This window comes from Nicotiana tabacum, chromosome 16 (assembly GCF_000715075.1).
Source record: "Nicotiana tabacum cultivar K326 chromosome 16, ASM71507v2, whole genome shotgun sequence".
NCBI lineage: Eukaryota > Viridiplantae > Streptophyta > Magnoliopsida > Solanales > Solanaceae > Nicotiana > Nicotiana tabacum.
The window spans coordinates 45834863-45847041 of NC_134095.1; the positions used below are offsets into that span (position 1 = coordinate 45834863).

The window sequence follows — 12179 nt, forward strand, 5'->3', positions numbered from 1 at the left end:
CACCCTCATCAGGGAAGGGTGTGTCATCTCCAGACTCATCCGCATTGTTGTCATAATCACTATTATCTTCCTGACTCTGCGCATCTGCTAAATCACGAGTTAATACGTCGTATATGAGCAACTGTGTGAGGTCAGGAACATCAAGAAGCACGTTTTCACTGCACAAAAAGAACAAAATGATAAGTTACCCAACTAGATAAATACTTTACATATAGCTATATCATTTTACTTACAAGTCGTACTGTCTTGACGTTTCATAATGGATATTTTCTTGTTGGTGACGACTCCCGGATGGACCACCGTGGTCCAATACGCCAGAACTACGCATATTCTAACTAGGGGCAGGGTCATAACTTGTAAAATTCATATCCAGACGGTACCCCCTATGAAAAATATGAGTGTTAATACAAATCCAATTAAAACATAAAATAAACAATGCTAAAGCGTAAAAAAATTGAAGTTTACCAGTCGTCTTGTGGATTATATAAAGTCAAAAAATTATTTTGTGGCTGCTCATTCGCCGGTGGTGACAAGTTTAAATCAAGGCAAGCTCTTTCACCAGCAATCTGTCCGGCAAAAACTGCTCCAGAATAACCACCCGATGACTGGGAGTTATCCCTACTATGCACGCCCTCATTATTGGGAACGTCTTCAATCTTGACGTATATTTCCAACAATTTTATTACAATAAATTCCCTGTATTCATCCGGAATCCCCAAAAAATCTCTAAGAGTTTCATCATCTTCGATGTTAAACTCAGAATAATAAGCAAACCCCTACGGAGTCACTGAATACGGAAATCTACCGGTTACTTTAAGGTTAACCGAACGCTTCCTCACACTCATCTTTTTACGTAACAACGATACCAATTTATCGTACTCCATTGTAAGCGGCAATTTAACATGACACTGTGGAGGTGAGTTATACCTCACAGAGTTATTCTCCAGCACAACCTCACCCCCCCTCTCCCCCAATATAATAAAACTCTTATTTTTGGCTCTTCAGACATTATAAAAAAATGAATGATAAGAAGAAGAGAGAAGTATGAACGGAAGTTTGAAGAAAGTATTGAATGAATTTTCATAAAATTGAAACGCCTTTAAATAAGGCAAGTCCGAGCCTGGGGTACAAAATTTTTTTATGTAAAATGCAGTACAATACCACGTTTTATGTATTTGAATTATTGTTATGTCAGTTATCCGCAGAACACTTATTGGTGGGCCCAAAAATCAGAGTAAAACACAGTATAATAATACGTTTCAGTGTAAAATGCAGTATAATACTGCGTTTTACACTAAAAATTAATTCTCTGCAGTCCTGCAGAAGTGGGCCCAAATATTATAGGGAAACGCAGTACAATACTGCAATGCAGTATAATACTGCGTTTTACACTAAAAATTAATTCTCTGCAGTCCTGCAGAAGTGGGCCCAAATATTATAGGGAAACGCAGTACAATACTGCGTTTAAGTTAAATGCAGTATTGTACTGCGTTTTTCTAAAAAAAATAATTTTTTAATAAAACGCAGTATAGTACTGCGTTTAACTTTAATGGCTAACTTTTCGTTAAAGTAAACGCAGTATTATACTGCGTTTTATGTATTTATGTAACTTTTTTTAACAGTAAAAACGTATTTTGTGCCAATTTTTGCACTATTTAAGTTTCGGGTTCAATACTGCGTTTTATGTATTTATGTAACTTTTTTTTTAACAGTAAAAACGTATTCCTTTTTCGCAGGTACCTTTTTAGTTAATTTTGGAATTGGTACCCTTGGTGAAATTGGCAGTCATTGCAAACAATCCAAATGGATAATAATCGTGACAGCTTAAAGCCTTAAACGATAAACCAACTTTTCAAGTGTTCAAACTTTTGGCAAAACTCACGGAAATCCTAGTTGACATGCCTTTTGTGATAGCTGACCTAAGTACTTTCAGATTCGTGAAAGGAGCTAATTAAAAAAAAAAATGGATACCACACTCTATACGTTAATCTCGAATGTTTACCTTAACCAGGGCAAGCTGGCAAGTTTGTCTATTGAACTGTTTCTGATCGAACTGAGACCCGTATAACGTCCAAAGTTCAGTATCGTTCTCTTTTCCTTACGCTGCAAATAAAAGAGGCTCAGTTTGGAGTCCTCGCACAGAAACTACGAGACGTTAGGGGTTAGACTACGCTGCGTTTCTTAGATAGTTGGATACAGACAATTAACTGGCACCTCCATCCGGGGAAAAGCGAGAAGAGGAAAGGGCAAAATGAAACAGAAAGTTAAAATAAAATATAAAAACAAAAATAGAAGGCAAAAGTTTGACCATTTAATTCGTTCTGATATACAAATCCACTGCGATTTGCATTTACTACTGCAAAATCTTCCGATTTCTTGAAGCTTAAAAAATATACTTCCGCAGAAAGTCTCCCTACAAAGCCAGACACTGGAACGTCACCATAGCTCTTTCCAGATCCCACTAGTTGTCCAAATCCTAGAGGTACCTGCCTTCTGATCATCGTCATAGAAGGCCCGCATTACTATACACAAATTATACACCAAACAAGCAGATGACCAAACTAAACCACATGCTCAGGCGCACTTCACTAGAAAACATAATCAAGGTAGTGGTGGCAACGTTTACTGTTGAACTCCAACAAGCTTCCATAGGTTCGGTCAGCCACTCCAATAAAGAGAGCTTCAGTATCAGGGCTGAAGGATATCCCAGCAATTTCGCCAAACAAATCAATCTCTTGACAGGCACCATAATCAGATTGTGTATCGAAAATGTGGACAAAATCAGCTGGCTCAGCCATGGCCATGAAGCGACCATCTGATGTGAACTTGATTGCACGGATAGCACCCATCCTTCCCCTGAGTACTGCTATAGACTGTGATGTGTTCCTTATATCCCACAATCTGCAAGTTGTGTCTTGGTTACCAGTTGCCAAAATTGTTCCATTCGGGTGCCAAGCTGATGCAAATGAATAATCTAGGTGACCTTTTAGGTTGCTGACAACCTGAAGCATCAGGCAAAGGTCAACACATGAGCAACTAATCGTTAAAAGGGTTAAAAGGTTAACACCCCCTCGTTTAAAAAATATGGACGAGACCAACCTTCCCGCTTTGACCATCAGCAATTAGACATTCTGGACTATCACCAAGGACAGCAAGTAGTTTACCATCTGGGCTAACAGAGGTGTTCTGCAATGAAATAGAGAGTTGTGAGTAGAAAGCCAACGAGAATTGTCAAAGTTGTGATACTACTTCATAAGAGGCAATTTAAAACCCTGCTACTCACATTAACAGACCAAGGGAATGTATAACGACTGGTACAAGCGAAGTTTTTCACATCGAAGACTCTGACTTGCTGATCATTATTAGCAGTGATTACCCTCATCAAGCCACTGCAAAGAACCATATAAGCATTGGTACAACAGTCTCCACAACAAATTCAAGAAAAGCTACAGAAAGACAATTTCAGGGACTTACGTCGGACTATAACAAATATCCACCGCATTAGTTATAGCATTCTCTTCGTTACTTATTTTTGTACTGAATGCAACTTCAGGATGGTGTAGATACTGCACGAGTTAAAATCATATCAGTATCCATTACTTCAGGAAGAATACAAATCTGTTCAAACAGTATATTATCATCCTACCTTACAGATAAGCTCCCCTTGGAAACCACCAGCAGCCATTAAACCATCTCTGACAGCCAAAGTGCTGATTTGCACTCGAGAAAGTGTTTGAGACACTGATCCAGGGTATTTCTACACAAACCAAAGAATTAATTCTTGACTGCCAAAAGTCATTTAAGCATATAGACAAATTCACAAAGCATTCCTAACCATAGTGGGCACCAATGGCTTAGCAACATTTAGCAGTTCTTTTCCCCTCCTGAGAAGTGAGGACCAGTGCATCACGGAGTAGTTTTGCATCAGATACACATCATGTTTTGATGTAGACCATAAGAGATTCCTCAACTGAAACAAAAATATAAACTGGTTGATACACTAAACAATGGACAGCATACAAGCTTTTAATGGAGCAAACAATGACATCACATAATACAAAAATATCCAATAAAGCAAAAACAACAACTTCAGAATGCTGTCACTTGTTAAAAAAAACTTATCATAAAATATTTAAGAAAAATGCTGGCAGATTATAAAGCTTAAGATAAACAAAGCATCATTTCTGCACAGCAGTACTTGATCATGATATCTGAACCTAAGTTTTACTTGGATAATATCAGAAGCTAGGCATGCAGTCGTGTACAGTTCAGTGTTCAGACAGTTCTCAATAACAGTCAACCATATGACTAGCTGAAGAGCGAAGTATCTAATTTGGAATAAATAACCTACACAAACACAATGCAGAATGGACCACAAAAATCAATCGCCCCCCTCTCTCCTTCGCTGGGTCAGGCTCCAGAAGAACAAAGAAAATAGAAGAGAACAACATATGAAAACCCTAAAAACAAAGTTAAGTCGAAAGTCAGCATTTAGTTAGTCCTAACTATTAGTGGTCAATGACGCATAAGCTAGCGACTGAACAGCTGCTAGCCTGCTACAACTGAACAATCTACCACTCATAGATACACATATCACCTGTGATAGAGCTGGTTTGTTAGAAAGCAAGTCGGGCAAGCAAACGAATAGTAATTCTTTCCTCATACTATAAATCGAAACAGAGAAGAAACCAAGAAGTCAGGAACTGCCAACTGTCACAATGACGAGAGGAAACATGATGCAGCAAAAGAAGAATGCCAGAGAGACTCGAAAGAGATGCCTCACCGCAATCTAGAACGCTAGATGTAAAGAAAAGACCATGGGTGAGCAAGCTACACTATGCCTTGGTAATTGTCCATATAAAAGGCAACACAACCCAAATAATGCATGATACATCTATGGAATCAAATAGCTTAATAGATAGATTGCGAAGGTGCCAAGTGCTGTAGAAAGGACCAACAAGAATAGGAAAGAGAGGAAAACTCTTGGGAGCAGTAAATAAGCAACTGAGCCCAAAGTTCACATGTGATAATTAAGCGTAGAGCACCACATAACAAAGACAATAAATCAGCAACTACTAGAGGTGGGCGTTCGGTATTTCGGTACGGTATTTGAAAATTACGGTTCGGTATTTCGGTATTCGGTATATCAAGTGTGCATACCAAATACCGTACCAAAGTAGTTCGGTATGGTTCGGTATCTTCTTGTTTGGTTCGGTATGGTTTCGGTACGGTTCGATATCATACCATATTTTTGTGAACTAAACAATGCTGAACTACTGAATTCTAATTCATTAGAAAATTTCTAATTGCGTGATAATGAGTATAGCAAGAAGAAAATGTGGGCAGTACCTTCACTTCTAATAATTTCTAATAGAAATCACTACATGAACATAGCAGTAGCAGTAGAATGTGAGTACTTTCTTTACTTCTAACAATTTATAATAGAAATCATATCATTAAAAAATTCTAATAAAGTGATAAATGAGTAGAACAGCAACACATATGAGAAGTTCCTTTACTTTTCTAATTATAATAATTTCTAATGTTAGGTTGGGGCGTTGGGCTTAATCTTAGTGGGCTAATGGCTAAGGATAAGAAATAACAAGTTAGAAACTTGGGCTGAAAATTGATAACGGGCTGGGCAGTGAAGGAAGGTGTACTTAAATTATTCGGTATTTCGGTATTTCGGTAAACCGAAATATCAAAATTTCAATACCGAGGACCGTACCGAAATACCGAATAACTAAAAATCCTATACCGAAATAGTACCGAAATACCGAATAAATCGATACCGAAATATCGAAATAATTCGGTCCGGTTCGGAATTTGGTTTTTCAGCTTTTATGCCCACCCCTAGCAACTACGCTCCCAAGTTCAAAATGTGGTTCATCAAGGCAGAACACCACACAATAATGCCACTGAAAGATTTTAAATGAATTCATGAACTGTCAAATGAATGACACACACACAACTCAATCTCAAACTTCCCAACTAATACACTACATAACTAAGAAATGCAGTTGTCAGAAAGTTCAAAGGACAACGCAACGGAATATCACAGATCAGTTAATCTTTTTTCCTTAATGGAAAAAGATACTGGCTGCAGATGGCAGCTACAAGAGAAGACGTACCAAAGAAATCTGATAATGATCAAAACTGTCAATAGTTGTGATACATCAGATTGAAATTTACACCCCACTCTGTGCAAGTACTTAAAGAGCCTGGTGCAGAATCCATCTCCAACAAACAAAAAGAAGAGAAAATGCAACCCTCTTAAACGGAAGAGAGAACCATAAACAAGATAATGAAAAGTTGAGAACTCGTGTATGCATTTAATAGAGATATCACATGGAACAATACGTAAGGAGACATTTGAGGTTGCACATTCACACAATAAATGATTCAGATGATGAAGCAGCAAAAATATTTTAATAACTTATTGCTGCCATTAAGAGGTTAGAATAAACGGAAGAATGACCAAAAGGCCTCTTAAATTCTCAGAGATTCCCTATCATACCATATGGAAAACGCTCGCCCCAGCTGCTCAACATAATAACCGCTATCCTGCATTTAAGGCTGAAATACAGATACAATTGAAATGCCCACATGATATTGGTTAATTGGAAAGATACAATTCAAGCAAACAACATTACAACAAGAATTAAAACTTAACCACTCAACATAATGACTAGCAAAAATGTTCATCAACTAAATATCTTCTAAAGTGACAGCCAAGAAGTATGCAATGATCACTGGGATCTAACTAGGAATGCGTGAACCATGCAGGGAAGGCAACAGAGCTAGTCAGTGACCAACTGAAAATGCAGGACCATGGAAATAAAAAGATCAAAAGAAATAAAATCAAGCAATTCTATAGAGGGACACACAAAGCGAAAAGGGGAATTTGGAAATTTCAATCATCAGCTCAACTTTACTGTTTGACACTGTAGAACTAAATGATGTGTGCTCTTTTATCTACTCTGTCGCACGAACTCTCAATCACATAGATGCTAGAATGGAACACAACATGCAACTTGGACTAAGAACTACATTCGATGTCAGCAACATATTACAAACCCACCAAAAGCCAAGTTCAGTCCTCACCGCTGAGCTTCCATATCAAAACCCTGGCCTCAAAATACATTCAGCTGATTCATGATGAAATATTCAAGAGTGAAGCGCCAAACAAGGATCTTGTACTATTACAAAGTTTCATGAGACACACTTCCCTAAGTGTTTACAATCTGCACAAAAAGGATATTGTGAATAAAACTCCCGGATCAAAACTCGATCCAGGCACAAGAGAACTGCTTATACTGAAAAGAAAATTTAAAAAATCTAAATTCTGCAAATCAGAAAGATTGGCCCCTACATAAATCTTGTAGCTTCCACAAGCAGAGAGCCTATATATTGTGGAAGCAACAAAATGAAACTGACAACACCCAAAGTTCAGGATAGTGTTTTGGTGTTCTAGACAGAAGAAGAAAAAGAAAGCTGCTAGAAAAATTGGCAAGTTAACACTAAATTTATATCAGAAGCAAGTTCGCCAGCTCGGAGGCCATATGAAGCATCAAACATACTAGCCCCGGTGACATATTATTCGAGAAACTGTCCCAGAAAGCTGTCCAAGATGCGTCAGAGGTACAAAAAGTTAATGTTTGAGTAATTCCACATCAAGCATCACACTCGCTAAATTCTTCGACAATGGTACGAACTCCATACCTCTGAAGAAAGAGAGGGCAAGCTTACAGCTTAAAGGTTTAAATTAAAATATCCTTAACGTTAGAGGAGCATAGCACCTGCAAAGGTACAGTTATTGCATGGAAAGAAGAAAAAGGTTACAGGGATCATCAACCCTAAGGCCCACACAATGAAAAGACTCAAAATGACCAAATCCTATTGTTAACTCTAAATTCACGCTAAGATTAGACTAAAATTATTATGATGTAAATAACAAACTACAGAAGAACTTAAAAAGGAAGAGGAAATAACAACATGAAAGGCCAGAATGAAGAAAAGCGACCATGGAGTCGTTTGCCATGTTTAATTGAATTATGCAAAATGGGACAGCAGAGACTAAATCAAAACACTAGGACTACAGGTGAAGCAGACCAATCAACTGCTTTCTGCATCAAGGTTAACCAATGATTTATACAAACAAAAAAGACAGAATTTTTGTACCTGAAAGTGCACAATAGTGGATTTGACGAGCCTTGTATTGAACTGGAAGTCGTAGAAGCTGTGTCCTTTTCCTACTTCCTTGCACCCCTAAAATAGTGAGGGAAATTTTAGACTTGGCCACGTCAAAAGTTCTAAATAGAAGCTTGGAAAAGACTAGAAAAAAAAAAGCTTTTAACTTGGCATTGAACAGATTTCGATTGTCTTATGCTGCAAAGGCCTACTAATTTTGTTTACGAAGCAACTTTTACATGATCACTCTGGTGAAAGATGTAAATAAACAAATAATGAAACTAATCCAATTCTCCAAAGATGTACGGGGATAAGCTAAAAGGAACAATATGACACCAAACAGTCACCAAAAAAGGGACACTAGTTGTCCATTTTAAAGATTCCTAAAATCACTAACTGAAGGAAAGGCATCTATGGACTAAAAGACAGCAGCTTTATAAAACGTCAATCAATTAAATTTTTCTTAAATTCCAAGAAAAGGTGCTTAATCATAGTCCACGCTGTCATTTCAGACCTCTTCAGGGATCTCAACTGCACATAACATAAGTCTAGATCCTCTAGATATAAGCCAGTAAACCGTGAATAAGATAATCCACATGTTCCTCCAACTGTCAATTCCCAAAGTTGCATAAATTGCATAAACTCCTAGTATTGATTGGTTGGAAAGGAAAAGAGCGGAAGAAAAACCTTTTCAAGATCTTCACGAGAGCGGGGGAGGTTCTCGTAGTTCTTATACTGCTTCAACCTCGTCTCACGGTACTTATCTCTTGTAAAATTAAGCCTTTCCCACGGAATTCCTTGTATATCCTTGCCATTTCTAGCTTCTACAGCTGATGTATCAGTCTTTGACTTACTCTGCAAAATCAAAGAACAGTAACTCAACATGGTTAACTAAAAATTAACAATACCACCACTAACATGTCAAAAGTTTAAAATTTGTTCGCATACCACTTCGAAATCATCCTCAAAATCGGAGTCTAAAGAGTCATCAACATCAGTACTTCGTGGAGATTCATCCGCGAAAGTACTGTCATCAAAATCAGTAGTGTCATAGTACTCATCCACCATATACTCTAACTCCTGGTTTTGACAGTGAGCCATTATCCTAAATACACCAAAAGAAACTTAAATAAGCACTAATTCATGAACTAATTTGACAAGTCTTCACGCATAAGGAGATTAACAGTTAACAAAAAATTGAAATACTAAACCATTCACATGAATTTATAAAAAATGAAATCGTGCCTGCTGAGGAAAAACATCTAAACCTTTGAATTACAAGGTTTGCAGAAACAATTAAAAGAAAATAGCCGGGAATTCGGTGGAATAAAAGTTTAACAACATCGAAACTAAGTACATCATAAACTCGGCGCAGAATAAATTTTAGCTGCATTTTCATAGGTATTAGCACACAAAAAGGCAATGAAACTGGAACTTCATTGATTTATCATAGAAAACCGTAAATAAGCAACACTAATTGAAAAACACAAGTGCAACCGTCGTTTACAGTACATTCTAGAAGGAAATAGTTAGCGGAAAAGGAGGTTCCACAAACGAACCTTGAAAGAAAGGGAAGCTGAGAGACTTTTGACGAGAAATAAACGGAGAAGTAACCGCTTCAATACTGGAAAAATTCTCCGGTGTCGGAGATTGAAAAATGATATGAAAACGGAGTTTTTTGGGAGAAAGGAGAAGATGAATTGAAACTTCTGGAAATCTTTTGAGAAACGCTGTTTGCTAAACGGCGAAATTTGGAGAGAGCTGAGCTGGTACTTATAACCAAAAGTGGTGGGTTAGAGTGTGGGACCCACCGGGATTCCGGAGAAAAACACTAGATCACGAAAATCCGTGGGCTAGGGTGCACCGTTCATCATGACTTGGCGGCTCCACGTAAAACGGTGACAATATTTTTCACGTTTCATCCTCACGGCCCGTTTCGAATCTGTGATTCGTCGGACTCTCCTCCCTCTTTTGACTGCTGCGGGTATAACGGTTATTATTACCATCAACCAATATATTTTCATATTTCAGTTATGAATAGACATGGGAGGTGTATGGGTCAAAATTTGATCACCAGATGGCTATCAATTAAAGGGAATGGTAAGGGGTCGACCAAGTCATGGTCGTGCCCCCGAGGCATAATGGCGACGAGTATCTCGGCCACTGTCGAGATCGAGCCGTCAGAAGGTTTATAAAGCAGAGCATAACGCTTAGGCTAGGGAGGGAGAGTACAGTCATGAGAGGGTATTTGGTTAAGAACCGTTGGGCAAAAGGAAAAATTGATAGTATATATAAGGAGGGTCTGGGAATAAGAAGGAGGAGGACAGAGGGCATGGAAGAGACCTCCAAGGAACAAAGGAAGAAGTCTAGATTTTGGGTTACAAACCTTTGTAATCTCCCTAGTTGGATCAATAAAGCTAGATCTCATAGTTATCAACGAGATTCCTTCCCTATCTTCTTTGCTTTTACAAGTACGGAATATTATATCAACGATGTAAGCTTATTATTTACATTTAATGTCTTTCAATCATTCTAAGAAATGTTGTATAAACTCGGTCTCTTTGATTTTAATACCCATTATGCTTAGATCTAAAGACGATTAAGTTTGGCTAAGATTTACTCTCTATTTTATCATTAATTGGTTTAACTAAAAGGCCGAACACTTTTTGGTTAATTTGGCGCTGTATGTGAGGATTTCTTAGCTAAACTTTTTAGTTTCTTTTAGATCTAGAACCAGTCAAGTATTACTTCCAGGCTGTTACAACCTCACCATTTCGATGACAAAGCCAACTTGAAAAGAATGGTAGATAAGTTTTTGAAATAACCGTATCAATCTAGGTCAGATCCCTGCACAAAATAAAAATTATGACCAATGTCTATACGAGACCCATGCCCCAATCGTAACGATGGGTTTAGCAGGTCATACACACGATCGAAGTAGAACCACGATCATTATGTGCTTGTCATGACCGCGATCCAATGCGATGTATTCACCCTGTATACCGACCTGTACTTCCACCCCTTGGGAAGGGATGATAACCTACTACATGACCCTTTGGAAGATCAGGCATATCCCATATTATTTTCGTATCACGCATGTTGGATGATTTATAAACAAAGCATGACATGTTTCCCTTATTGTTTACGCATATCGGACTCGGACTCGGCCTCGGTGTGGGGTGAGGTAAGCCAACTCACGAAAGTCTAGGCGCAGCTAAATGGCAAAGTTAAATGTGGCTACCAAATCAGAAACCACTATTCGAGTACTAGGCGGAGCGAGTAACCCTACAACACCGCTTCTCCTTTCACCAGCTTGCTGGGTCGAGGTAACAGATAATTTCATTTGGGTTTATCTTCACTCTTTTGTTGGTTCAAAACAGGAACGCAAGCACTCGCATAGGTATGCAAGCAAGGGACCAATGCCACCAAAACACCCCAGGAAATGGTTTCATAGCATGCCATCTCACAAGTAACAATCGAGCAAAACCCTCTAAGTCGCAGCATATCACAAATAACAGAAATGTCTCAGTACAGATCAACTATCGAAAAACAATCTCCAGTGAAAGCAAAATCGAGCAAACTGGGACTCGTCCATAAAACACGCAACATTCTCCAGTAAAAGCATAACTAAGCAAACTGGGACACACCCATGAAACATGCGGCATTCTCCAATAAAAGCAAAATTGAGCGATGATAACTGCGATTTCTGCATGTTTTTTATACCCATTCTTACCTGAGCTTTGTGCATTTATTGCCATATAATAGTCCCAAAATGCTTACAAATGACACTTGATTGCAGGTTTGAGCGACAAGATGACAAATACTAAAGATCGGCTCAAAAAGGAGTGAAATCTGCCAAGTGTCAAAAGACAACTGAAAGGAGGGATCAAAAGGCCCTGCGCGGTCCGCACTGTTCTATCACGCGGCCGCGCAGGAGAGTTTAGAAGATGGGCATATCCAAGTTCAACCTGCGCGGACCGCACTGTTTT

General features: G+C 38.4%; 1 protein-coding gene across 1 annotated transcript; it reads right to left on the minus strand.

The window, feature by feature from the left end:
- Positions 1 to 2255: 2255 nt before the first annotated feature.
- On the minus strand, positions 2256 to 9936 carry LOC107770846 (putative WD repeat-containing protein C2A9.03). Its single transcript, XM_075232770.1, has 10 exons — positions 9750 to 9936; positions 9139 to 9295; positions 8878 to 9045; positions 8182 to 8268; positions 3836 to 3970; positions 3647 to 3757; positions 3475 to 3566; positions 3284 to 3389; positions 3100 to 3186; positions 2256 to 3002 (listed from the first exon to the last, which is right to left on the minus strand). Exons 2-10 carry the CDS (start codon positions 9289 to 9291, stop codon positions 2589 to 2591), a joined length of 1353 nt encoding a protein of 450 aa, XP_075088871.1. The 5' UTR covers positions 9292 to 9295; positions 9750 to 9936; the 3' UTR covers positions 2256 to 2588.
- Positions 9937 to 12179: the final 2243 nt, after the last annotated feature.